Source organism: Morone saxatilis, unplaced genomic scaffold, assembly GCF_004916995.1.
Source record: "Morone saxatilis isolate NCDOM2014 unplaced genomic scaffold, NCSU_SB_2.0 Contig1, whole genome shotgun sequence".
NCBI lineage: Eukaryota > Metazoa > Chordata > Actinopteri > Moronidae > Morone > Morone saxatilis.
This window is the reverse complement of record NW_023339651.1, coordinates 17632263-17660019: the sequence shown is the minus strand read 5'-3', so window position 1 is coordinate 17660019 and position 27757 is coordinate 17632263. Positions and strand designations below refer to the sequence as shown.

General features: G+C 40.7%; 3 protein-coding genes and 1 long non-coding RNA gene across 4 annotated transcripts in view; all 4 read right to left on the bottom strand.

Annotated features, from left to right (window-relative positions):
• Positions 1–1614: 1614 nt before the first annotated feature.
• fdxr (ferredoxin reductase) lies at positions 1615–13212 on the bottom strand. The gene is made up of 12 exons (XM_035671692.1): positions 12852–13212; positions 11587–11690; positions 9996–10091; positions 7794–7916; positions 7564–7677; positions 7297–7398; positions 6364–6471; positions 4954–5038; positions 3329–3528; positions 3053–3224; positions 2652–2825; positions 1615–2068 (listed from the first exon to the last, which is right to left on the bottom strand). Exons 1-12 carry the CDS (start codon positions 12931–12933, stop codon positions 1938–1940), a joined length of 1491 nt encoding a protein of 496 aa, XP_035527585.1. The 5' UTR covers positions 12934–13212; the 3' UTR covers positions 1615–1937.
• A 265-nt stretch (positions 13213–13477) lies between these two features.
• Positions 13478–15859, bottom strand: LOC118326941. The gene is made up of 4 exons (XM_035660109.1): positions 15722–15859; positions 14340–14702; positions 14093–14214; positions 13478–14003 (listed from the first exon to the last, which is right to left on the bottom strand). The coding sequence occupies exons 1-4, from the start codon at positions 15795–15797 to the stop codon at positions 13863–13865; spliced, it is 702 nt and encodes a 233-aa protein (XP_035516002.1). The 5' UTR covers positions 15798–15859; the 3' UTR covers positions 13478–13862.
• A 127-nt stretch (positions 15860–15986) lies between these two features.
• LOC118326038 lies at positions 15987–19227 on the bottom strand. The gene is made up of 4 exons (XR_004796617.1): positions 19074–19227; positions 18063–18157; positions 17680–17961; positions 15987–17581 (listed from the first exon to the last, which is right to left on the bottom strand). It is a non-coding gene; the product is annotated as an uncharacterized LOC118326038 (long non-coding RNA).
• A 632-nt stretch (positions 19228–19859) lies between these two features.
• Positions 19860–27757, bottom strand: part of narf (nuclear prelamin A recognition factor) — a 10070-nt gene continuing 2172 nt past the window's right edge. Inside the window, exons 4-12 of the mRNA XM_035661936.1 lie at positions 27626–27754; positions 27379–27511; positions 26802–26936; positions 25723–25841; positions 24208–24337; positions 23338–23410; positions 22547–22684; positions 22258–22415; positions 19860–22114 (exon numbers count right to left, since the gene is read on the bottom strand). Of these exons, the coding sequence (XP_035517829.1) occupies positions 21867–22114; positions 22258–22415; positions 22547–22684; positions 23338–23410; positions 24208–24337; positions 25723–25841; positions 26802–26936; positions 27379–27511; positions 27626–27754 (1263 nt within the window). The 3' untranslated portion in view covers positions 19860–21866. The remainder of the gene's footprint in view (positions 22115–22257; positions 22416–22546; positions 22685–23337; positions 23411–24207; positions 24338–25722; positions 25842–26801; positions 26937–27378; positions 27512–27625; positions 27755–27757) is intronic.

Here is a 27757-nt window from a genome sequence, read left to right as displayed (position 1 = left end):
AAAATAGACGATAAACAGTTTATGCTTATGGACGGGGCTCTGATTGACAAAGTCTGTGGTGACCTGTCAATCAAGCTACAGTGACTCTATCTACTGCACTGTAACATTTGAGCCCCGACATAAGAAAAACCTCATTAGGAGTCGGCTGTTAATATTTTCCGGTTTAGTACATTTTGTTTTAGGCAAAAAATAGCGTCCTGATTGCAGCAGGGTTTAGCTCAAACAGTGGCACGGCAGCTCACAGTGGCATTTCTGATGAAGGTGGAGATGCCAGCGATTTTTCCTGAGTGCCACGGCATCTTTTCACCGTTTATTATGGTATTTCAGGGCAGTCTAGGAATGCCAAGGCACCTGCCGCTGTACGGGTTGCCGGTTCACCCGTAAGATGCCATGCACTTTTCGCCGATTATGAGGTATAACGGTGGCAAACAAGTGCTGTGTCCAAATCACCCACTACTCTCCTATTGCCTACTAACAACCATTATGTACCACCAAAGGCAGTGTACTGTAGGAAAGGATTTTCCGACTGCGCTTGCCAGCTGTTTGTAATCTTGCAAGGAGAATTAAATAGGATCGCGGAAGTTACGGTGGGAAACTTAATTGTTGCCATTATTTCTGATGGATACTGGGCCTTTCCTTTTATCCCAGTGGAAGTCGCCTCGCTTGCTGGCTGCTGGAAAGAATGCAGGCTTACTCCTGCACTCCAATTGGGCTTCGTCCTTAAGGTTTGCCCGTCTGTGACCTTAAAGTTGTATTCTGTGAGTTTAAAATTCAGTTGAGAAAACGACGAGCGAGGAGATGAGCGATTCTGAATTTGATTGAGCGAGTCGAATTGAATTTAGAAGAATTTGAATTTGAATTTTAGAGATTAAATTGAATTAGAGATTTGAATTTGAATTTAGAGATTTGAATTTGAATTGAGGCGATCTGAATTTGTATTGAGCGATCTGAATTTGAATTAGAGATTTGAATTTGAATTAGAGAATCTGAATTTGAAAAGTACATAAAAAGTTGAATTTTAGTGAGGCTGAAATTCAGTTTCAACACTAATAAATTCCAGAATTTCAAATCCATCCCTAGTTCAGATCAGTTAAAAAATACAAGATTCAATTTATGCAATTCAAAGTCAGGTCTTTTAAATGCAATTATTCCAAGTTTGGGCAAATTTCAGAATTCAAGCTCTAAATAATCAAATATCAGTTTCTACTGACACAAATATCAGCCCCATATAACATGACAACATTTTTAGCAAATTATTGTTTTGCAGATTATACCATGCCAAGCAGTGCTTTTTTTTCCCCTATTATTAACGTTCAACGACATTCAAGAAATTTTGAATGTGCTGTAATTTGAACGCAAGAAATGAGCCATTCTGGTTTAAGGCCCAATAAAACCTCACCTTGCATCAGTTTCAACGAAACTTGTTGCTGCTACCATTAACCCATAAAGAGATGACCCGGCACCAGGGAGTCCCTTCCGCTTGCTTTGTGAATTGTTCTTTGTCAGACCATAAGAATGTTTCTCCTGTGGACAAAGTAACAAACCTGGAACGTTCTGGGTTTGAATTGGCCATTTAAGTTGACAAAGATATATAGAGTAGATATACAATCACATTATTTTTGTATTGAAATATAATTACAAAATGGACAGGATATGATACATTACAATATATGAAGTGGCATATTTGTCACCACAGTCTTTACTCAAATATACATACAGTAAGTTACAGTACAATACAAAAGTCCTGGTTTCTTGAGGATACAGAGTAAGAATTCAATGGTAAACTACAGGACCCAATACCTTTTCATGTGAACCACATGTATAATATGAATTAAGTCCATGTTGAGGTATTTTCATAATTCTTTTTATTCTTTCTTCTATATTACAACACTCACTCAGTGTCCACTGTTCACCTGTAAGCAGTGTCTTGTCTTCAGTCATTTTCGAACCACCTGCAGCATTTCCTCCACAGTCAGGAGTTTTTCTCTGGGTTTTCCGGCAGCTTCGCCCCTACTCATCTCCACACTGTCAATCTTCTCCCAGTCAAGGAAAATCACTGGTTTCACTCCTACAGAAGATAAAATATAAACCACATTTGGCGATAGCTTAATACCATTTTTTTTAAAGAACACCTTGTGACCAAACCAGTAACATACATTTCACTTAATGAAGTGTAATGGATTCTTGTTGAATAGTTAATATAAAGAGATAAGGAGATAAGTGATGGCACTGTGTAATGGCGCTGTGCTATAATATCACAAGAAACAATTATTACTAAATTTGCAGTGAACCAATAGAACAATCACATTCTTTTAGCTTTAAATCAGTCTGATGTGGGGAGGCATGACACATTGTCCTTTCTGTTGGAAACTTGTGTCTGTCAGTTATAGAGAGAGTGATGTGTTGACATTTGCTGTGACAGTATCAAGGGTAGAACAGAGTCATTATGTAAAGAGAAAGATTTACTGTTTTTAAAATTATGATAATAGCTGTAACATAGTCAACCACCACATTTAGTCCAAACCTACATACTATTAGGCTGTGGATTCGGACTCTCAAAATGTTTGCAACATAGGTGTGGTCCCAGGTCAGATAACATGACTCGGAGGCATAACGAACGTGATGAAAAAAGCAAATGGACAGTAGAGTACCTCTCTTTTCCAGCAGGCCACTGATGCTTTGTGAACCAGGCTTGGCAGCAGATATATCCAATGTTCCTGAGTCCATGTCCTCCACCAAGGATCGTGCAGTGTCAAAACTATTGTTCATAGTGGTGGCTATCACCCCAGTGGGGCCTGTCTTCAGCCAGCCACTACAATATAGACCTGGAAAGAAAGATGGATTCATTAATGTTTTTCAGTTAAAGGTTTTATCTTGTTAAGTGGTCTTGATTTTGTACAGGACAACATTAACAATAAATATATGATTACTTGTCCCAGAATGTGTGCTAAAACAAAAGGGTGGCATTTTCTTGCAAACCTATGGCAGTTGACTGTCTATTATCACACCCAGTAATTTAACCTCATCCACCTGATGTCCTTTTGGTCTATACCTGCAGCTTGTTGAACACGGCCCATGCTGTTTGGGACGATGGCTTTGCGGGAGTCAAATGGCACTGATGGATCGATAGGGAGGCTCTTGTAGCCTATACTGCTAATGACCAGGCCACAGCTCACATCCTCCACTTCTCCAGTGAGCACTGCCCGGGCTCCGTCACCTGAACCCTGGTCACACAGAGGTAACCAACTTTAACTAAGTCAACGTATGAAGAAGCTCCACATGGCTACGCGAAGGACTTCTTGAGTTTTGAAATCCAAAACTGGGTTACCTCCAGCTTGTTGACCGCCAGCCGGATGCCAGCTGTTCGCTTGTTGTCAAGATCAGCCAGGATTTCAATCGGGCTTCGGAAGAACCGGAAGGACCAGACGCGGGAGGCATTGTTCTGCCTCTCCTGCTCCTTCTCCCCTGGGATCTCCATCGCTGTCTTCAATAACAGCTCTGTCAGACGCTTCCTAGGCCTCGGCAAATCTGACAGAGCAAGGATACTTATCAGGGTTGAGCGAGTACTTGGCTGAAACAAGTTTCCAGTTAATACTTGTTTACAGACAATGTACTTTTTTATGGGTACGAGTATCATCAGAGTAAAGTGTATCAATATCACTACTTGGACATATGGCAACTTTTATTAAAAACAAAAAACTGTAAATAGTTGTGATCAAAAACATTGCTCTGAAGCTCAGTTCAGAGGCTGTTCTCTAAATAGTTTTCTAATAAATATAGCATCTTTTGATTAATCCATATCAATTTCAGGCTTAAATGAACAACTTCCAGTTAGACCTGCGCATTACCGATTCAAGTGCACCCACATCTGGCATAAGCACTGCCCATTGAAGATACAGATGTGAATACACCTCATTTAGTTGGTTGAATAGATACAGATACAGATCAGGTGTAAGCAGTCATTTGTAATACTTAAAATGAGCATCTGTCGATCATTTGTGACCCCAACATTTAAAGTAATTACAAGTCTCCTAGCTGAAAGTATGATCATGTGGCCTTATCATGTGTGGAAAAAGTGTGTGGCTGTATGTGTGAATACGTGTGCATATGTGCAAACATGTACACCAAATTCCAGTAATCAAAAACTCATACAAGGACCTATACACCCACACTACTGAAAATGTCTACACTCTGCTGTGAAATCTTGATGAAAAATGTTCATTTCATGTCATTGGCCTTTCAACATTTCCTGTAAGTCAATTATTTTTGATGTACTGCTGTAACCACGACAGTACACGTTTAGAGGCACAAAAAAGACGCAAACCACAAGTTTCTAAAAAGATGCATCACTTACTGCTTATCGTGTTTAACAGAGATGAGATCAGGGTTCTCATAATTAGCCATGAACAGAGGCAAGGAGACTGTTATCACTTAAATTTGGAACATCAGTCAGCTCAATGTCATCGCTGCAGCAAGGACTCACTGAAGGTCATCAGGACGGGGACGGCATATGGTCTTGCATATGTTTTTTCAGCAGAAAATCCTGGGACTACAGCTCATCTAACACCAGCTGTCTTTACCTCTTAACAGTTTCCACTCAGCTCATAGTATATGGGCTATACTCGGTCTCAATAGCGCATGTTCCGGTGCTTAACCACAACATATAGTTCTTCCTTCCTTGTGACATTTTCAACAGTCTCTGCATTAAGTTGTATCTCTGTTGAACTTATACTGTCAACATATGTTGTTTTGCATATTCTGTATTGCTATTTTGGCTCTCTCTTTGACTCTTATTCTGTATTCTATAAGTATGTTACTGTATGTAGCCTATTGGGCAGCCTTGACTCAAAATCTGAGATGTCCTCATTCTTAGGCCCTGGTGTCAACTGAAAAATGAAGAATGCAGCGCAAACTGATGGCAGAAAAATACCAAGATACAATTCAATTTCTTACCTTTAACAGCGTCTTTGACACCCTCAAAATCAGCCGCCACCATCTCAGGTCTGGTGTCTGGCAGGTTCACCATTTCTCTGACCTCCTGTAGACAAGGAGAACACAGCAGGAATGGCAAGGCTGCACAAGAAAATCATTGAAAGCTGGTGGAAGGTGTCTCTCTTAGTGAATGACTATGGCGAGTTTAAAAGAGAATTCTGGTTTACTACAACTAGGGTTTTACTTTCTTAGTTTTGGCTAACACTTCAATCGGTTGTGGTAACACTGTACTTGCCACAGTAATTGTTGAGATATGAAATATCACATTGCAAAAACGTGTGCGACAGCCAAACAGGATGATTGATTGACTGATTTGAAAATGTATGATTTATATACAGACTGGTGACAAATTAAAGGAAAAAACTTAATAAATGAGGCATGTGCAGTATAAAAATACTGAGCAGGCCCAGTGGATTCTGATTTTATCAGAGGGATATTATAGTAGGGTGCATAAACCCCTCTTATTACAAAGATGACTGCATATTTAAGAGTAGGGCTGCCCCCTAATAGCAGACTAAACCATTTAACTGTATGGGAATAGCCTTAGTCGACCTATTTTTCCTTAGCCGGATAGTAGCATTAAAACAAAAACAACATTAAACTCAGTTCAGGAGCTGCACCTTGTCTATGAGGGGATTGCTGAAACACGGACACAGAAAGTCACTTTCCGGTGCACTGCTGCATGTGTTAACTGTAGCAGTCCTATTAGCTGACTGTACCCAGACTGTGAGCTCCACATACCGTGGGAGGTTTGTTTACACCACAAGTGCAGGAGCTTTGAACTGTGGGAGGAGGAGGTTCTCAGGCCCAGGGTAGGGGGGCCCAGCAAGGAATGCAGCCAGGGAGGCCCGAATGAGCACCAGAACCAGAGCTGGGGAGGGCAGGTGATTTACAGTGGCTCTGAACAGGACTATGACTTCGGGATGAAGACACAGTGGGTTCAGGCAGGGACAGTTGGGAAGTAAACACATGAAACATTTGAAACAGGCTGAGTTGATGAACTTGCACTTGAAATTTGTGTAATAATTCCTCATTGCACAACTACAGTAAGTAAGGTAGGTCAAAGCTGAACCAGGAAGTCAGTCTGTAAAGTGTGATGGATGTTGTGGAAACTTTGAGTAATGTTTATCCTTTGCCCTTGCTTTCCTTTTCTCTAATAAGTAACCTGAAGGCTTAACTGCTTGTGTTTTTTTTTTATTTCTAACGATGGCGGGTTCCCAGATCTTAACAACAATTTAACAAGTTATCCTTTAAACTGGCTTGAACTTAAGTTTAATAATTAAATTGTGGAGTGATGACGAAGAAAAAGAGCAGTTTTATGTGTAATGTTGAATAGAATAAAGCTAAATATCAGTTTTTAATCACACATACCTTGATTGTGCAAGCGATCTGTACGGGTCCTCTCCTGCCAACTATCAGTACCCTGCGGACATGGCTCTCTGCCAGAGCCTCCAAGGCTGGCTGGGTAATATCAGTCTTCTGCAGAAAACAAGAGATATTTCCCATTCATATGTGCTGTTATTTTTGTTATTTATGTATGTCCTTAATTATGTGAAACTTTGAGCTTTGCCAATTTAAAAACAAGCTGTCGGTATGATGAAATAATTGCTCTGTTGGTGAATGGAAAGTTGTGTAGGCGGCACTTGTTTCCTTGTCTAAACATGCACACAGCTCAAATCAGTCACAAATCAGTTATGGGTATTCAAAACAAACCACACCATCTTCATTATTTACACGCACACACCTGTCAGTGCACATTACACTTTCCAGTTTTCTTTGGGTCACTGGTTGTTCAGATATGTTTATATACTATATACACTCCAGATTCCTAGAGACACATTTAACATTTGATCAATTCACCACAGACATGGTGTTTCACTTTTTCAAGTGTGTGTTTCTGTAACGGCTTTGCCCAATTTCATAGATTTTTCCACACAAATTCAGTAGTCTGTACACAGAACACCAAAAAATTTAAAAAAAACATTTGCATCTCCCAAAATTTGGATTGGGAGATAAAAAGTTTACCACTTTGTGATCTGTCAAGGGCAGAGTATTCAAGATCTTCTCTGTTGAAACTGCTTAAGACAAGAACCCCTTACAATCTGTAATGTCTGTCAAAATCTGCAGTGAGCACAGAGAAACTTTCCACTGTCAGCAGATGATAGGAAAACATCCTCCTACTGTCAGACTCTGCACATACATCATTCAGACAGCACGCTGTAGGAACAGGAAGAAACACTGATTTTTTTAGTTGGAGGCGGACTTTAAAATAACCTAAAATAACCATGGCTGTGTGTTTCTCACCTTTAAAATGTCAATGGGTGACAGCAGGATTCTTGCTACATCTAAGGCCACATTCCCTTGTCCCAGAATGACTGCTGTTTCACAACTCAGGTCTGGACTCAGCTAAATAGAAAAGATAACAAAGTGAAACTGATGATAAGGAAGCAGCATGCAGAGTAAAAGGACCGGAGAAACATGTTTGTGAGTTTTTAACATTCTTTTGGTTTACCGGAAACATTGCCCAGGTTTATTGTGAATTAAATTAAATACACAGAGTGTAAGGCATACCTCTTGACAGCTGGGCAGCCCATTATACCAGCCCACGAAGTCTTTGGCAGAGTACACACCGGCCAGGTCTTCTCCCGGCACCCCCATACTCCTGTTTCCCTCTGCTCCATAACTCTATCATGAAATATACAAAGAAACAACACATAAAGATGCTTGTGCACACACACATCAACGTTTATGTAAAGGTGATTTTACTGTGCGGGCACAGCAGTGTGTTGTCATGTTCTCACCAGTACCACTGCATGGTAGGCTTGCTGCAGCTCTGCAACGCTCACATCCTTTCCCACAGTCACGTTACCATAGAAGCTACAGCATGTATGTTTGGCTGTCTGTGTGAATGTGTTGATGACGTTCTGAGGAGAGGAAAAGATTTTATTAATTATAGATAATTAATAGATAATTATTTAAACTGAAATATTAAAAAGAGTTTTTTTTATTACTGATTTGTGTGTGTGTGTGTGCGTCAGAGCATTTAGACAGTTTGAAACAATCTTATTTTGATCTATAATGTCTACTTAAATGTCACTTTTTGTTTTACTTTGAACTTAATTATGTCATTATACAAGAACACATTACTAAATGGAAGATTTACTTCACTGCTCACTGCTCTGTTGTCATTGTGATACTTTCGCTATCTGAAGGAGAAACTGTGGGAAAACAGGTGTCTGTATTCACCTGTCCTCGTTATGTAAACCAGGTGTCTCAAACATTTCACTTTTCGTTTGCCAGGTTTCTGCAGAAAGCAGTAACACACAGGAATGTCTCACTCGTTTAATATCGAGTATCTGCTGATACCCAGTCCTGATCCGATACTTAGATAATACAGTGCCCAGCCTGCGCTTCATGTACATTAAAGTCATTAAAGTCAATCTGGTGTATATGCTTGACAATGAAGTAGCTCTGCATTGCAAAAGAAACAAAATGCCTGCATGGAAACTGTTGCTTAATGGTTTTTATTTATCAATAATAACCTGTCTGGTCTTGTTGCTGTCTGGAGGGATTTTCTCTCTTAAGTGTTTGCTTCTGTGCAGCCTTTACCCGAGTTACCTGAACAAACTGTCTCTACATCTTTTGTGTGGATTACATTAATGAATAATTGTTATTGGCTTTTTGGTCGTGGGACTTTTTGCACTTGAGTGTTGTTGTGTCGGGTGGGGCTGCTCCCGCTCTCACCACAAGTAAAAACAGCTGTGTGACAGCTGATGCAAGACAAACGATCGGATTGATAAAGCTTAATTTAGCCGGTTCCGATCAGTTAAAAAATAAATAGAAATAGGAAGAGATAAACTGATTAAATTCATCGAAATTACTAGTTTTACACAAGCTTCTTGCAGTCAGTGAACACACTGTTCATTGTACTCTTTTGAATATAAAATGAAATTTCCATTAAATATATCACTTAGTCAGGGGTCGTCAGTTTACCCAACGATAGAAAAGGAGTCCCTTAAGGAATAAGGTTGGGAACCACTGGCCTACTAGGATTGCTCCCCCCTTGAGCTCTGGCACACCAATCATTGCTGGTGTAATGTAAACAGACACCAGATTTTAAAACTTCTACTGCAAAGTACAGAGATATTTATCTGGCGGTGACAGGCCTAACCAGCATTGTGTGAACTTGTTTGGCAAGGGCCGTTCATTCACATATAAAAGTCCTAACCTCCAGCTTTAAGAGATTGATTGTTCGTGCCAGGGTTTCATCACGCAGACTGGCTGGAACAAAACTTTCATCACACACTAGTAAACAGGTTTGTTTAAGGTTACGACTGAGGTTCTTCTTAACCAAAGCAAACAGCCTCCATCACAGCTAGCCTTTCAAAACCAGAGAGACCCGTTTTATACTGTAAATACCCAAATAATTCAGGATAATTATCTGTTCTCTAACACAGAGCGCTGGGCGATACACCAGACGAACCAGTATACAGGTTTTTAATTTCCTACATGACAAGAATCATTTATATGAAACAACTGCTGTACGTCATTTGTTTATGTGCAACATTTATTTATTCAAAGAGATATTTGAGAAATACTTCAAAAACAATTCAATACTTTGAGTTCAAAATATTTTGTTCTGAACAGGAAGCAATGTTAAAGTTGTTGGCATATCTTTAAGTTCTGTTTTTACTATGTTGAGTTGAGTAAAAATGGTTTTCCTTTCGGTTTCTTTCATATATAGTATCATTGTGTGGGGCCAAGAGACCCTATATTAATCTTTCACTACATACATGATGACATTAAAATATTTGTATATTCTATGTGCTCGTGACAGAAGAATAAGCCATTAAAAACCTATATAAAGGACCAGCCATGCAAAAAAAAACAATAAAAAATACAGTGATATACCATGCAACTGCCAGGATCTTAAAAATTACTGTGATACCAGTCTTTGGTCATACTGCCCAGCACTGCTAATGTGTCTTTTTAGGATTAGAGACCTTGACTTCAGGATGATCAGGGGCCACCCCGAACCTGACCAGGCCAAAGGGGACGGGTAACCGCTCGTAAATGTCCACGTCAACATCTGGACGGGCCTGGGAGGATGAAAAGGAGAGAGAGACACACAACATGTAAAATTTAATTCAATTCAAAATGACTTAAATACTTTGGTTTATTATGCTAATGTTAGCATGATAACCCAGTAAACAAAGATGGTGAACGCAGCAAACATTATAGCTGCTAAACATCGCCATGTCATTATTGTCATTGTGAGTATATTAGCATTTAGCTCAAAGCAACACAGCGTCTGAGTACAAGCTCACAGAGCTGCTAGCACAGCTGTATCCAATAAACCTGCTGAAGAGACTAAACACCATTAAAAAGAGAATTTATTAATAATAATGTATGTTAATTCAAATTAAGGAGAGGATATAAGGAAAGTGGTTAAGTCCAGGTGTTCAGTTAGAGGTGGGGTAAGTGAGTCTAATCTGTCCATCAGTGCTTCCCAAAGCCCAACGTGACATCATCAAATCAAAAATAATCAATGTACTATCACAAAAGACTAAAGAAATCAGAAAATATTCACATTTAAGAGGCTGAAATTAGAGAATTTTGACTTAAAAAATACTCAAATGGATTAATCAGTTGTCAAAATCGTTGGATGACAACTAATTAATTAACCCGATTAACCATTGCAGCTCTACTTTTGTTATATTCTGTTCTGTATGTGTTGGGTAATAAAAAAAACTCAAAGAGCCTGCTGCTTTCACAATGCATGTGGCTAGAAAGGCTAGCTGATTCTTTTAAATGATCTTATCTATGTAGATAATCAAATGTGTGCTGACACACTCTACAGAGCAGTGACCCAAAAATACTTTTACTATACTCTTTGTGCTACACAAAGCCGTCTGCAAGTTATTTCCTGCCCTACTTGTAGCAGGCCTGAGAGGGCGAGGATATGAGTGTCTATTTAAAAGGGATCAGCTGAGAGTAAACACGGTTCAACCAGAGAGGGTGGGAGGGATTATTTGTTGCGGTCCTGTAGGCAGAAACTACATGCAGCCAATATTTACCTTCACAAGCTGAAAAGTCTGAAACATAACTACCTTTAAAGCCTGGACATTTGAAACATACAATAAAGAAAGAAATGTACACTGCATTGCCACTGATACAGACTGCGAGTGTTTTCTATCTACATCAAAATAATGATAATAATAGCTGATAACTGCCAACATACTACTACTTACTGTGTTACTTCTACAATAAAACTCATTACTCATCAGGTAATGTGAAGGTATATAAAAAGGGTCTATAATAGTGGAGCAGATGTGATAAAGGAAAAAGGATCACAGGGCAATGCCGTAGTGAAAAATGAAGGTAGAAGCCATAATGGCTGTTAGGATTGGGCAATATGACGAGATATACCTTGAAACAGGGCACAGAAAGACATTGATGTACCTTGGTTTCAGGTGTTCATCATTTTATCCATTACCAGTTTGTAATTTTCAAGAAAATCTACCATATCCCGGTATATATATCATTAAGACAATACGCAATGATATTACTGTGATGGAAAAAAACATGAAATACCTTTATCAGGTGCTGCGCCGTGTAGAAACCTGCTGGACCGCTGCCAACAATGCACACCTTTGGCCTGCAAGATGAATAGGGTGCTTTCCCATGCCCATTCATACCTACAGAATCAGCAGACATTTGAAATTGTACTAAACAGTAAACACTAAAAATTCCCTCCAGACATGTATTAAGACATGTACAAATGATGTTTGGAACAATAATGTGTGCTTGATGTTTTTTCCACAAAAAGTATAATTTCCAAATTAAAAGCTTTAAAAAAAACAGCGTGTATTCCTTCTACCTCATTAGAAATTCAAGATTATTTTCTGTCTATATAATCTATCATCTTACATTTTTCTGCTGGACACATGACGTGTCCAACTTCACTGGTTTTCAAACTGGGGTCGGGGGATAAACAGGGGTGATTGAATGGGTTGTAGGGGCTACTCAGAACAAGGAAAGAAATAGGGTTGGTCATTTTTATTGATTATAATTTATACTGACAACTGTTTTATCATTAATTCACTATGAGGACTCTTGAAACCCCCAAAAATACACAGAGGGGATTCTTTAAGACGATATCATCTCAGATTTGGGGTTTGGGAACCCCTGTCCTACTTCACTGTAAAGTCCATTCTCAGTGTAGCTGCGATGTATCACACCTGTATAAGACCAGGATCAGCTTCAACATTGTTTGTGATGTGACAAACCGTGCTTGTAGGCCTCGCCCCTTACACCAGACTTTCAATGAGCACAGAGAAACTTTCCACTGTGAATGTGAAAACATCCTTCTAGTGTCAGACTCTGCACATACAGCATTTAAACAGCACACTGTAGGAACAAGGAGAAACACTTAAGTTTTGACTGAAGGGGGGGCTTTAATAAATCCTCTTATTGAGGCACTGCAATATAATTCTCCTGGAATGAGCAGTTCACAAACAACCAGGGCAAAGGTTATCACTGTTCATAACGCTGTTACTACTATCCACTATGGCGTGTTTCTACGAAAGATAAAAGGCATAAAGTTGTGCAAGATTAGATTTGCTGATATATAAGTGCTGATACATACATTGGGTATATGCCGAATTGCTAAGAGAAGTCACACTGTTAAAGGTTTTAAGTATATTCAAGTTAGTATGTAGCTTTGTCGAAAGGCAACTTAGACAAATAATAATTGACACAATTTTGTACAGGGTTTGGCGTGTGTTGCCTCCATACAGGAATCCGTACTAGAGCTACATACTGTACTTAAGCATAAATACAATTACAGAGTGCCTCACCACCAAGAAGCCGACTAATCCATCTACTTCTCCCCGAAGTCCACAAGCTCAGGCCGGACAACAGCAGTTTATGGCCGATCATCCTCTCCCCTGGCTGCAGACGAGCTGTCTGGTTGAAACCAACAGGAGCTTTGGACAGTGAGCAGGAGGACTGAGAGCAAAAGCCAAGGTGAAAACCTCTTTTCTCTTTCCCTGGAAACCTTTCACAGGCTTCGTGTTCTCAGCGTAGCTAACTGAGGCTAACAGTTAGCTACGCTGGCGCATTTTGACGCGCATTTAATTAAATATACAAGTATTATTAACTTTATCACATAGATACAGTATTATCATCATAACTCAACTGTTTTCAAGGCTGCACATTTGTGTTACACCCACAAAGGTCCGTGCAGCAACGTAGTTCAGTACGTGGGTTCCACATGAGGAACACGTACATCTGTAGATACACACAGTGCAGGAACTGCCATTACTCACAGCTTCATTTACAGGATGTACCAAATAAGTATCTTCCTGTCTTTCTGTGTGAATTCATTTGTCGTGTCATAGAAATATGAAGTGAATGCTGTTTTTGTTTTTGTTTTGTTAGTATTAGTATTTTAAGACAACACTTGAACAAATGAACAGCAACATTGAAAGAAGCTTGGATTTAATGTATGTACATATGAAAAGAGAGGAAACAGTGGGATACGCATTCTGCAGAAGGTCAAGACCACATGTAACGTTACACATACAGTAGAACAACAAAAGTGCTCGCTCTGCAGTTCTTCACCGGCACTGTTCACATGCACCATCACACCTGTACACCACACATGAGCCAGGATGTGGTAACTCAACAAAACACAAAATTGTATAAAAAGGAAATGAAGAAGAGAGCAAAAAAGTGAGACTCCTTGCCTGGGGTTAAGCTGCTGACTCAAAACACATCTGAATTATCTATCACAGTTCCACACATTTTTTGGCAAAGTCAACACTGATTTTTTCTTTTTTTAATCATCATCACATCGACTCTTCGCATTAGAGGATGCCCCTGAAGTCCAAAGTATTTATAGAAGTGACTAAGTAGGGATGGTGCTCAGGACACTGAGGACAGACACGGGGAGGTCTGGGAGGTCTGGGTGGACTCGTAACTCTGGCAGGCCTGAATTGCTTCTTAAACTGTAGATACAGAAGAGAACATATTAACACCATGGCGCTGTCTTTGCGTGATAATGAGAGCAGGTCCATCTGCTTCCGGTAGCACTTACTCTGCATCTCAGGACCAGTGCTCCGATGACGAGGGACAATATGACAGTGAATGCTATCACACTCGAGGCAATCAAGACGAGATCCCAAATGGGGGTCTGGCATTGTTCCTGGGGACCTCGCTCTGTGAGGAGAAATGGAAGAAATAAAGTTAAACCTGTGACAAAAAGTTAATCAAAGGCTTTTTAAAAAAAAATATGACTGGACCGTGCATGTTTGAACTCAAAGGACGGGTTTGGTTCTTTCCACCTGTGACGATGATAATGGTGCCATTGCTGGACAGGGTTTGTTGCTCTGCCGTCTCTGATTTGAAGGTTTCCCAGGTGCAGTAATACCAGTTGGTGTCGTCCAGCGCCAGCAGAGACAGCTGCACGGTGAATCTTTTGCCCTCCTCGATCTTCCCGTAAGCAATGTGAACTCTGTCTGTAAATTCTGAAGCTATAGTACGCCTGTTGATTTTTCCCTCGACCAAGCTCAGGTATATAATGTCCATGTTGCTTTGCACACCCCTGCGCAGGTAGAGCCCCATCGGGTCAGACAACGATGTGGAGCATGTGATCTCAGCAGATGAGTTGACTCTCATTAGAGAGATGGACGTGGGTTCTTGAGAAACTGTCAAGGAGAGATGGATTGTTACCTGAAGTCTTTGTCTATTTGCAGGTCATAATGTCAGTGAAAACTTTCAAAAAGTTATTCGTAGTGATCAATTCAAACGCCAATGTTAAAGGGAATTCGTAAAAAGAAATATATGGTTTTAGAGAGTGGTGGAAAGTAAATAAAATAAAGTAGAAGGGAAGTATTGCACTTTTTACTCTAGTACACGTATCAGACAGTTACAGTAGGTAACTTGTCATATCGGCTGAAATCTGTGAAATCCAGCGCTTTACAAAAACAGTAAGAGCCGAGAAAGATGATTGTCAAGTCTCATTTGTCAAATTCATCAAATACTAACACTGGGGGTACCGGTGGATTCTTGCCAACGCCATTAAGAGGTAGAGGATTTTTTTCACGCATCATCTGTCCGATGTACTACTGTCAGGATATAGTGAAAGCTTAAGCAAATATGGGAAAAAATAATTTTGATAAAAGTTACCTGCTGCAGCTTTAATAGTTTTATATCCAGATTTTACCTAAAAAAACACGATATGTTCTTACAGATGAAACCGCCGGTTCCCAGCGTTTCAGATGTCTATGGGTTGTAACCACTTTTGCCAAAGTCTTCTCATGTGGTTTCATTTAAATAAATTTTTTTGGGCGCCCAAAGAAGTCAAATTACTCCACATTTTACAAAGACAAATCCGTGTAGCAGAACCTGCTCCATTAATCATCCCCTCAGATTTCTCTCGGGACCCACTTTAATGTATCGGTCACCTCAGCTATTTCCTACATTTTGATAGTGAAACTACTTTTAATTAAGTAGGATTTTGAAGTATTTTTGCTTGTAATTCATTGCTTCATTGGTACTTTTACGTACATTTTCACTTCTGCATGTAGAGACACAGAAGGCAAACAGGAAAAGATGACTCAGGCTCACGTTTGAAGACAACTTCATATTTTTGGATCTTAAACCCAAACCTTTCCATCTTTTGCACATATTACTCACTCTCTCGCTCTCTCTCACACACACTCACCTGTCCAGGGGCTGAGTATTACCCCAGCAGGCATGTACAGTAATCCCAACACACAGCTCCACCAGTGGGCTTTCATCCCGTGAGCTGGGCTGCAGGCAGGCTACCACAGACTCAGCCCAAGGCGCCTCAGTCTGACTGACTGACAGACTGTCACAAGCACTTAAAAGGGGACGTGAGATGTACAAAGGAAGTGTGACACTTGTTGCTTGTTTATCAGCTGTGTGGCTGCCGTGCTGCATCAGATCAAAGACTCGTAAGTGCTTGGTAGTGACAACCCTTTATTCAAAGATATGTTCCATTGCTCATGGCTCAGTTAGTCATAATCTACACACCCGGTATATTCTGCATATTATATCAAACACTCATTTTACAGTCAACAATATCACAGTTACTTTCTACTTTTTTTTGTAGAATACGTTGAGTGGCTTTGAAAGGCCTTTTACTGCACACCCATAAAGTTGTAGACTTGTTAGTAGCAAATTCAAAAAAGTGATAAAAATCAGCAGGTCTCTTTATCCTACATTTCCCACAATGCAACTCAATAGTGTCTTTTACTAGTCTTCCGCTACTTGATAAATGCCCATGTTTCAAAGGTTATGATGATTGCAGTTTCTTGTCGTCTCCAAGTCTCAGTTTAAAGACCTGGATCAGTGTTCCTCAAACGGGGGTATGCGTACCCCTATAGGCGTACTGCAGGGGGTGCGTGAGATTTTCTTTTTCTTTATGTTCATTTAAAAAATATTAGTCATGCAAAATTCTCAAAATAATGATACTAGAATAAGTTTAATAAAAATGTAAATCTATGTTCGTTAGATTTTATATTCAAAAAGAGTTTGATCTCTGGTTGCGCTGTATTATACCTCTTTTTGCACTGGTGAGGGGGTACTGGGCTGAAAAAAATATTTCAAATAGGGTACGTTAATGAAAAAGTTTGAGAACCACTGAGCTACGTAAACAAACATCAGTGAGAAGTTTAATTATTTCGATGTAGTTATTCTTAATACCTGCCACTGGGTCGGATTCAGTTGGATTCCCACTGGAAGGAAATCAGTGAAACAAGGCGGTAGAAACACTATCACTTATGTCCACAGGGGCCGCAAGATTCCCCACAAAATGAAAGCTCCTGGTTGCTGCTTTAAAGGGTAACTACGTCGATTTTACACATCAGAGTTACAAGTTTGAAAATGAAAATAATCTGAGGGCGTGGAGTTTGAAAGGAGTAAGCTTAGCAGACCTCTGTAGCCCACTCCTCATCCTGCCACAGACTAGAGGCTACACTGTGTGCACTACTGTGTGCGGTTGAGTTGCATTGTGGGTTGCCAAGTTTTGACATGGAAGACGTATGTGTGGAATGAGGTGGGGTGATATCTCTGGTTCTGTTGCATCAATTGTTATATTAAAAAAAGAAAACAAAAAAAAAAAAACGGCCCACTGTGAGTCTGACAATGTTAAAGGATTGTTGGAATTAAGAGAGCTGCCCTCAGAGCCACAGAAGACTTTATACAACAGTTTTCACAAATGGAGTAGTACTCTTCAACCAGACCAAATCATCATATTCACATTTATCAATATGTACAAAGATGAAGAAAAAAAAAAGAACCCAGCCAGCTGTGGAGAGGAATAACTGAACAGATGCTTAAACAAAAATTTCAGAGCTCGTCGAGTACTCCGGTGTGAGGGGTCTGTGAGATTTTCCCGTTTTGATGGTTCTGATTATGTTTTTGCATCTCTTAGTTCCAACCATACACAAAATGCCAAAAACAACCATGGGGATGAAAACACTCAATATGGCGGTTGTCACAAGAATTTTGGAAGGCTCCTCAGTTCCGGGCTTAGGCTTTGTTGCTGATCTCACATTATCTGGTAAGATAAAATGTATGTTAGACTTTCAATTTGTAGAAATGGATAATAATGGTGCACACATACACTCTTGTAGTTTAGGAGTGGAAACTACTTACCAGGCAGTACTTTGATAGATGAGCTATCCCCACCACAGTTTGTGATTATAAAAACACTGTAAGTTTCCTCTTTCGAAACATTCCAGATGGTCAGTGACACATAGGTCCGATTATCCGATTTACAGGTGTATGTTGAGTTAGAATCCAGTCCACCGTGTGCGTTATTCCAGGAATAATTAACGAGATCACAGTCCTCTGTCAACTCATTGTATATAGTGCAGTTTAGTGTCACCGTTTCTCCAGCTTCAGCTACCACTGTTTGGTTGCACTTCAGTGACACTCCTGAATTTAAAAAAAGAGAAAAAATTATATTACTTACTTTTTTGACTTCATAATGTACAGTAGTTATATTTATTTTTAGTACAAGCCAGGTAATAAAATACCTTTCTGCAATGTACTTTGTGGAAAAGAAGCAGCGTAGAGCAGACTCAAACACATCCACAGGCAGGACATCCTGAAGCTTCCACAGTGTCAGAAACTGGAGGGAGGAAACAAACATATGAAGAACGGTATCAGGACTGTCCCTTTATCTTTCACAGCGACAGTAGGACTTATTCAGATTGTTTGCCAGGCACAAATCGCTGATGGAGTGAGGGGGTTTTAGGTTGGTAGTTAGTCGTCTGTCTGAGCCCCTCCCGGACAGAACCAGAGTCGCTGGCTGAGAACTGTTTCTCAGAGCATCGTCGTTTAGCTTCTCTCTCACCGCACTTTGAGTTCTGGCTGTGAACCAGGGTTTAAACCTGTTATAACTGAATAACTTTTTTGTTGGTAACTTTTCCAGAGGTTTTTCTGTACTGCCAATATCCTTTGTTTCTGTTGAAAGTATTTTTTGATTAACTTTTTACATCATACAAAATTTTATTTTTAGTTTAATATATTTTAACAAAATCCACTCCCAAAAAAACCCTATTGCACCATTACAGAGTTACAATAAGACATATCTAAAATCACAATTGTAAATATATATAGCTACTAGTAAATATTCTGCTTAAAAATGTACATTCAAAACATATAAAAATGATTGTTATAGATCAAACCAGTGATTTCCAACCAGAGGTACTGACAGGGGATATGTGGAAAGATTGTGGGGTAGCTCAACTCATTTAAAAAAAAAAATATATATATATATATGATTTGATAAAAGAAACATAATCACGTTTGTGTTTAGGAAAAGAAAACACACTTTTACTCATTAAGTAAAACATACACATTAAGTCCAACTAATTGCAGCCTCTCAGCAAACTCTGCATATTAACCTTATTTGGATCAGTGGTCAGATAAAAGCACGATTGAGCTTCTGAGTGAATGATTACGCACCTCAAGTGCAGAAAGGCAAACAGACACAGCCTTACACACACTCTTGAATAAACATTCACACACAGAGAGCTACTTACCCCGAAGAGCTTGATAAATTATAGAGCTTCTGTCTGATGTGAACATCGGTGAATGACTCCAGAAAAACACAAGATGCCTTTTAAAGATCCACCTGCCAACCCACGCACTACACCTGGAGGGTATTTCCACTTGCTAGGGACAAACAATGAAAGAGATCGACACTCAGAGGTAGGAAAAAAGGAAAAGTCAGAGAGAGTGAAAGGGAGGGAGGTAGGAGGAGAAAATGTTGTTGCAAATGGGGCAAAAGGTTAAATATGAGTTTGAGTGCATATAGCCCCTCATAAAAATGTAATGTAATTTTCAGTAATCATTTATTCAGGTGAGTTCAGAGCGTTGGGAGCAAATACTATGATATGTTAATATGACTCTTCTTGTTGGCAGTGTGTGCCCTGTCAAATATGCCTTTTGTTTTCTTTTGCTCAGTAACAGTTGGTACTGGGGTTAGTGCTTTTCCCCCAATGCAACAAAAACATCTTCAGCTCGGATGAGGAGGGGGGTTTCAGATGAGAGTTAAGCAGCAGGTAAACTCCATGAACAAGGACATATGGATCTTGAGTAGAGCTGAGAGAGAATGTACATGTGTATTAATCTCAAAACCAAAGCTCAATTTGAATGAGCAAATTAGCTGCCATAGCTAATGTTTTCAGTCAGAGGGATTTTCTTGCTAAAGCCACCCAGCTCAATTTGTGTATTGATTAAAACCATTATTAGGCATTAGAGCTTGTACTGATTAGACTGATCACATGGTGTCTGATGGGAAATATTAATAAAAAACCGTGCAGAACAGAGCAGCCAGATTGATTCTTCTTTATTCTTTCCTTGATAACACAATGCATCAGCGACTATCATGGATAACCGTGGCGGTTCAATCAAAATCTACTCTTCTGTTATTCATGCCAAATATCCTTCGGAATAATACACCCAGTCTTTGGTGAAAATGTGTATTTTTGTCATAGGTATAATACAGGACAGTGAGCACTGCTCATCCGGTGGGATCACGTCTACAAACAAGTTGGTACAGGCCTCTGTAGAGTTGCTCTGTACATGCATTTTTCACTGGAAATGTCTGGAAAGTCTTCATTTAGTATCTTTGGCCATCTAGCAGCCTCAAGGTGAATCATACTCCAGGAACTCAACGCTCGCTGCTGCCGTTGGCCCAAAACAACAAAACGCACCTCCCTGACCACGACAACAATGAATTACATTCCTTTCTTCAGATTTAAAAACTGGAAACTGGAGGTGTTGGTAGGGAAAGTTTAGAATTTCTGGCACAACCGGATGAGCTGTTTGCACCTTTCTCCAGTGTTGCACAAGTTGTTTTTAATGCTTTGTGTGGACTCCAGCAACACCAACCACTCTGTGGAAGCTAACGGGGATCAAAACAAATAAACATTGTTTTTACATTCATTGATTTAGTTCTGTATGTTATCAGAAGATAGTCAAATAAAGGCCAATTTAAATTTCCAACAATCTAAGGCGACGTCCTCAAATTGCTTGATTTGTCCGACCAGCAATCCAAAATCCAATGATATTCCATTCCCAGTGATATAAGCAGCACAGGCTTTACATTTGAGAAGCAGGGACTGGCATCTTTACACCATAAATCATTTCAGCAGTTTGATTAAATTAGACTTTAATTTTGCATCAATAAATTAACTGTACTATGGTTTGCACACTGTACACATGAAACACTTTTAAAAAGGTTTCACTCAAATGAAAAAAACAAAAAACATATGTATGTCGTCATGTGAGCAGTTCTGCTTAAATTCCCTAAGATTTTGGGATATCACAATGAAGTTTCATCAGTGGAGCTCACGGCATTGGACAATCCACAGAGCTCCGTTTGACATGTTAGAGTTTTAACATTAAAAACTGTTTTGTGGATTAGCAGTAGCACACGTTTCCAAAAGTTCTGCCTCTGTTCATGAACGACACACACGACGTTGAAATGAGACAACACTTCATTTGTCAGAAGATTTTAGTGCTTCATTAACATGTTTGTTTGATCTCGTAAAACAAAGAAGGAAGAACAACATATAACTTAAAAGGACGAGCTTGTGGAATGGGAACAAAGTGATAATACAAATGAAATCATCTTGTACCATTTAAAAAATAATGACTCTTGATTCTTCACAGGGACGGATCAACCAAACACTGGGCTGATAGTTACACATAAGCAAACACTGTGGGGTTATTAAAAGACTTTGAACCTTGAATCATACAGCAGCAGCCTCACTTTCCATGGACTAGGACGGCTGAGATTAGACGGTCGCGCTGTTGCATAGTTATCAATGTGTTTGAGATCAAACGGTCTTGTCTTTCAGGGAGGAACAGTGGAGACAACCTTTAACACAAAGGAAAACATCAGGTTTCATACTGGACAGGTTATATTGGACTCCTTAACATTCAGCATCTGCATGTTCCCTTCATGAGCTCCAGTTGTTATACGTTTTCTCAGTGGCTTATTGCTCTGTAAATGCACATAAATAGTTCAGGTAGTTTGCTACAGACTTCCTGTAATGTTCCCTTTATCTGCAGCCGAATGACATCACTGCCTCAGTCTGCATACGATGATAATAAAGTGTGTGTTTCTGCACTCTGGACCTTCGTTTGTCCTCAGGGCTCAGGTTTGGCACACAAGTTGTAAATACAGACATCGCCCCCCTGTGGCCAAATTGAAGAATTGCTGCGGTCCTTCATGGTGCCAGCATGATCGATGAGACGGTCCAAGCAGAATCAGATTAAATGCAAGAGGCGGCAAGCACTCAGCTTCCATCATGTCCTTTTTCTCCTCACCACTGCATGTGTGGGGGCTGCGTGTGGCTCTGAGTCTGATTCCTGTACTGGGTGTGCAGGAGCGTGCTGGCCTGCGAGGAGTCCTGGCCCTGCAGCCAGTCTTGATAGAGGGTGTGCAGGGCGGGGTTGACCTCCGGGAGACGGACTGGCAGGCTGCTGTACGCCTCCTCCATCTGCTGGACTAGGGCTTTATCCACCCGGCCTCCCGCCTCGCTCTCCGCCTGCCCGCGACCGCTCAAGCATCCTGAGTGGACACAAATCAGAGACACAAAAAAAAAAAAAGGGCTTACACCAGCAGGTCCTTTCACGTTAAGTCTCCAGGACTGGCGGGATTTAACTTTGAAACAATCAGTATCTTTAAAAACGTGTTGGTTGTGGTGGTGTTACCTCCTGGGCAGGAAAGCACCTCCACCAGCTGGTAAGGCACCCGCCCCTTTCTCATCCGGTGAACCAGAGTCTGGATGTTCCTGAAACCGTAGACGGCAGCGAACTGCAGCAGAGTCTCCCCATCCCGCTCCAGAGTTACTTCCTGGAAGTCTCGGTTCCTAAAGAAACCAACATGACACACAGGGGGAGAGTTTTCACGCTGGACCAACAGAGATACATGAGGATAGACAGAGCTGGGAGCTACGGTGTATTCCACCAGAGTAAGTCTCAGGGTCCCACTGTGCCTCACCTGAGGTTCTTGTATGTGATCTCATGGACGTCCAGGCCGAAGAGCTCTTTGGCTGCATGTTTGAAGAGGTGTTCCAGGAAGCCTTCAGAACCTCGGCCCTCGTGCCTCACCAGCGCCACGTCTCCGGCCTCGCCCAGCCTGCAGTGACAGCACAGCACCACGACTGACAACGACTTCCATACCAACTCAGTGAAAATATACAATTGTAAGTTGGATGCTATTATAAACAACAAGTAAGGTGGACGGACAATAACATTTCTAGTTGTGAAGACAGACCATGCAGACATGTGACAAGTAAACGTCTCACATTTACCCTCAGGAGTTTGAGCCTTTTTGATAAGGGTACTTGGAACACAAGCAGAGCAATTTAATTCTCACTGGAACAAGTTGCCTTGCCCGATTTTTAATGAATAAAATAAAGAAATAGGAAGTAGTTTTACAATTTTCATTGCAAAGAAAAAGTACCATTACCATTTAAAGCTGCTATTAAGTCAGGCATTTTAGGCCCACAACAAGCCCAAAAAAAGCCTGTGCAATCCTGGAGGGACTGATATGATATTTGTATTTGTGCCATACACTCCTTGCAGAATAGCACAGGACCTGTCACAACACCACTGATCTGTGTGGAAAGTATAATAGCTGCTGAGTCACATTTCTTGAACGTTTAAACAAACTATCACTGAAGTTGATACTGCATGACAGTAATATTAATAAAAGTCAAGCTAAAGGTTCAAATGTTTAATCTCTCACCAAAAATGAATGATAGGATGACAACTAGTCCAACTACTCACACATGGTCCAGTGGAACTGAGTCCAGCTCCTCCACTGAAACCTTCCTCTGCTCCATCAGGCAATAGATCTCCCCTGAAACACACAACAGTTCCACTGTTATCTACTGAGATCTACCAAGACTGTGGTAGGCGCTACTGAGACCCAAACAATATTGGTCTTTGTGCCTGATAAGCAGGATCTGTGTGATCACTTGTGTGTTATGTATGTCGATACTGTTGATCCAATCAAATGCAAAATGCGATAACAAAGGTAGTTTAAAACACACAACTTGTGGATAATTCTGTATTGTAGCAGTTGCCTGATATCAGATAATCAGTACACTCGGTGGAGTGGGCAGATTTGAAAATCTGAACCACATATGACTGGGAACTGAAGCAGATTTCTCAGCAGCAGATGTGGCTTCACCACAGATAAAAGCAAATGTAACGAGGAAGCAAAACCAGACCAGGATGCTTGCTTTGAGGTGCATTGTGGTGCCAGGTGTGAGCTGCTGTCTGTCTCAAATGGATCTTGACACAAACAGATGGGTCTCAGAATAACAGGGGATGTGGACACATTTGTATTTAGCTATTTATGGCTTGTATGTGTTGTTGGGGTTTGGATCTCCCATATGCTTTTAAATAGCAGAGACTGCTATATGAGAAAAAGAAACTGTGAAGGTTTGATGATAACTGGTCATTTAAGATAATATAATGATAGAATGTATTGTATTAATGTATATTACTGTATATAAACATCAGGAGTCTCAGAGACACCAAACCTCATAATAGTAATACAAGCTGTATTTAACATAACCTAAAGGTCCAAACAAACATTTTGAAATGCCATTTGTCCCAGGGCAACAGTGGGTAAGAAACAGAAAAGTGAACCTGAGGTGAGGACACAGTCCACATCTCTGGTCTCTAGCAGGCTGTTGTAAAACTCCTCTCTGACAGCCTCCAGTTTTTTATCAAAGCAGGGAGCCACCAACACGTGGTAGACTTTCTCTGGACTCAGCTTCTGCCGGGAGACAAGGAAAAGGGACAAACATCATAAGAAGACAGATTCCTCCTTATACAGAAGCATGTGTGAAGCGACAACGCTGAAGGCTCAAGAGTGAGCTTAGAGTGCCTTAGTCTTCTTTTCACTTCAGATCTCAATACCCGACCATCTGTTCCATTAGCACATTAACATAATGGATAGTCATAACAGTGCATTCATTGGGTGCTGTGTTTTGAATATTCCACTGACATTGTTCAGCTTTCAGTGGATTACCGCCTGCCAAGGCCAACTGACAAACACATCTCACTGTCTTTATTGAGTTAACGTCTGAATAGGACAGCTACGCCTCTATGCTAACCAGAACACCGAATGATTCAACCCGAGGGTACAGCAGTAAGGATACCCCCAATCCATCTCAACAAACTGTGTCAATCTGATCTTTTGTTTTGGTCACACAGCTGTTTGTACTCATGCACGGTGCAGCCATCATTTCTTTCCTCCACTCTGCTCTGTGTGTGAGTGAATGAGAGCAGGAGCAGCCCCGCCCGCTGCAGAGTTTCACCGCGGGCTGGGCTGCCTCTGCTCGCAAACAAAAAGCCAGTACGAGTAATTCATTAAAATGGAATCCGTGCAAAGGATGTGGAGACGACGGAAATAAACACTCAGCAAAATACAGGTCAGGTAAACGCTGCAGTGAAGCACCAAATACTGGAGAGACAAACTCCCTCCAGACAGCAACAAAAAAAGAGATTAAAAAAAGAAGATTATAGAGGGTTTGTTATCTTAAACTTTATTGTGCAAAAAACAAAGAAACACATTTTGTTTCTTAGTGCAATGCAGAGCTATTTATTTGTCAAGCATATACACTGGATTGATTTGAATGACTACTGTACATGAAGTGTGCACCGTCTAAAAGAAAATACAGGTATTGGATCGGGACTCGCTATCGGCACACACTCAATATTAAATGACTCGGATGGGATCTTATTTTAAGTGCGATTGAACTCCCTTCAGATTTCTGTTCTGGGTCTGAGTGATGAACTGAAACCGTTACCGATGTAACTACAATAACATATTTGTCTTTCTATCTCATTCTTTTATTTGCCCTACCTTCTTAATCTGTTACCTCCAGCTTTTACCAATACTGCAACTCAGAGCACACAATCAGCACTAACCACCAGCCAAATACTGGTAAAATATGCAAGTGGCTTGTGGATTTGCTCCCAAAAAAACTCCCAATGGTTATCTATTGAGTGGCTGGCAGTATGTGAACCTTCACTAACCATTTGGCTGGTGGACAATACATTCATTTTGCATCCTGCTGCCACTGTGTGCATGGTTGTTGTCAGTGATAGGCGGCATCACCGACAAACTGGATGACTGTTCTGACAGGGGATGCTCACCTGCTGTTTAGAGAAGTAGTCTTTGACCAGACAGCCCATGATCTGCTGAGGAGACCTGGCAGTGCAGATATGAGGGGTGACCAAACTGCCCAGAACACGCTCTGAATAGCGGATCCACCCTGTACACGCACACACACACACACACAGAGTTAAAATAACCCTTGACCCTCTGCACTCCAGAATCAGATGTTTTCATTGATAGAAAAAAAAAACATGACGACAAGTATACAGACATTATAAATGGTGATGGAGCTGTCCCAGGTTTAACGTTCAAAGCTTTATTACTTTATATGACTTTATTCCTTCCTGATTGGCTAATATTACTGAATGAACAGTCTGGTTTCCACAACCATTGGGCTAAAAATCAACAAGCAATCATTTAGAGCTGCAACGATTGGTTGTGATGATCAATTAATCGTCAGGTCATTTATTAAGCAAACCCGCCGACATTTTTCAGCTTCCAGCTTCACAATTGTGAGAATTGACTGCTTTCCTCATCATTATAAATGTTCCATTTCTTTGGGTTTTGGACTGTTAGTCGGGCAAAACCAGACATTTTAAGATGTCACCTTTGGCTCTGGAAAAATGTGATGAACAGTTTTCTGACATATGCGTCCATACAATAATTATCCAAACTTTTTAATCACACCCCACTTCACCCAGCAAGTTCCTTTTCTGGGGCTGAGCAAAGCCACACATTACCAGTGGCAATCCTTCAGACTGAACGAATGCAAGTGTGAAGTTTGTTCCATTGAGGAAAATGAAAGTCCTTAACTCTTGCTGTTCCTATCTCTGATGGAGGGAGTGGTGAGAGAAGAGCTTTCTATCTTTCTCCACCAGCACACCACTGCTATCTCCAACTCTACAACAAGCTCAGTCTCCCCATATTCAGCACACAGCATGCATTAACGGTCTGTGCAGTCAGGAGGCTGAGCAGCAGCAGAAGAAAGAGGCAAAAAAAGATGGAAATTGAGGCCAATGAAAGGTTCAGTTGGAAAGAAAATCAGCCCGACAGGAGGGGAATATAAAAAAGTGAAGTGAGGTAGAGGAGAATATGGTGAGGAAGAAAACAGTTTTACCTGGGCAGGAGGAGGTGAACATGGGCATGGCGTGGGTGTCATGGTGCCTCCTTCGGTACCTCTGAATAAACTCCTTCTGACTCTCTAAGATGCTGAAGCCTGCCGCCAGAGTGGTGTCGAACACATACTGCACTCCTGCAGGGAAAACCCAGAGAGATGAGAACAGGGACAGGAAACAGGGAGCGCCCCCCAGAAGAGGAGAATGTCGAGCGCCCATGATAGATACAGACGAGTCGGTGGAAGTTTCTACACACCAGTTATAAAGAAATGTCTCAGGAAGCTAAATGTCTGACACTTTAATGCTTTTTTAAAATGCAAAGTGGCAATTACAACTTGAAATAAAAAAACAAAAAGCTGTAAATTTCAGCCTGTGAAACCGATAACATTACGGAGGCACAAAATGTAAAAGAACAATGTAGTAAATTTAACTGTTTAGTGACATCCCAAATCTGATCAGGGTAAACATTACAGTGGACATGCAGATAAATAAATCACTGTTTTCAAAATGTAACAAGACCTCAAATATATTCTAAATAACTAACAGCTAAACAAAAACATTTGAATCCTGCTTGCTCACCTAAACTCTTGAGGAAGCCACAGAGCTTGTGGGCGGCCTCAGTGACGTCCAGACCAAACTTGACGGCAAAGAAAGGCAGAGACTGCGGACAAAGGGACGCTACCAGCACCTTGTGCTTCGACACGTCACACTTCTGACAGAGGAACAATGGGAGCAATGTAAGACACATGTACAGTTCAAAAGTGTTACAAGGAAACTCCCTGACTTTCTCAGGTTTCAGAGGCTGGTTGTTGTGTGCGTGTCGTACCTTATTGAGTGCCAGAACCCGCTCCACTTCCTGCAGGCTCTGCTGAGAGATCTTCAAGCTCTCCTCCTCTGTTAGGCAGCCATCACAAGACAGACAGGCGCTCAGCAGCAACTGGGATCCTTCATGCACCTT

Excerpts from the sequence above, each read along its gene's own strand:
- fdxr (XM_035671692.1), bottom strand. The coding sequence starts at position 12,933 with ATGATCGGCCATAAACTGCTGTTGTCCGGCCTGAGCTTGTGGACTTCG. Across the intron at positions 10,092-11,586 it reads CGGCGCAGCACCTGATAAAG|GCCCGTCCAGATGTTGACGT; the intron begins GTATTTCATGTT and ends TCATCCTCCCAG. Across the intron at positions 3,225-3,328 it reads TGGCGGTCAACAAGCTGGAG|GGTTCAGGTGACGGAGCCCG; the intron begins GTAACCCAGTTT and ends CTGTGTGACCAG.
- LOC118326941 (XM_035660109.1), bottom strand. The coding sequence starts at position 15,797 with ATGAAAGCCCACTGGTGGAGCTGTGTGTTGGGATTACTGTACATGCCT. Across the intron at positions 14,703-15,721 it reads AATACTCAGCCCCTGGACAG|TTTCTCAAGAACCCACGTCC; the intron begins GTGAGTGTGTGT and ends TCTCCTTGACAG. Across the intron at positions 14,004-14,092 it reads CACTGGTCCTGAGATGCAGA|TTTAAGAAGCAATTCAGGCC; the intron begins GTAAGTGCTACC and ends CTGTATCTACAG.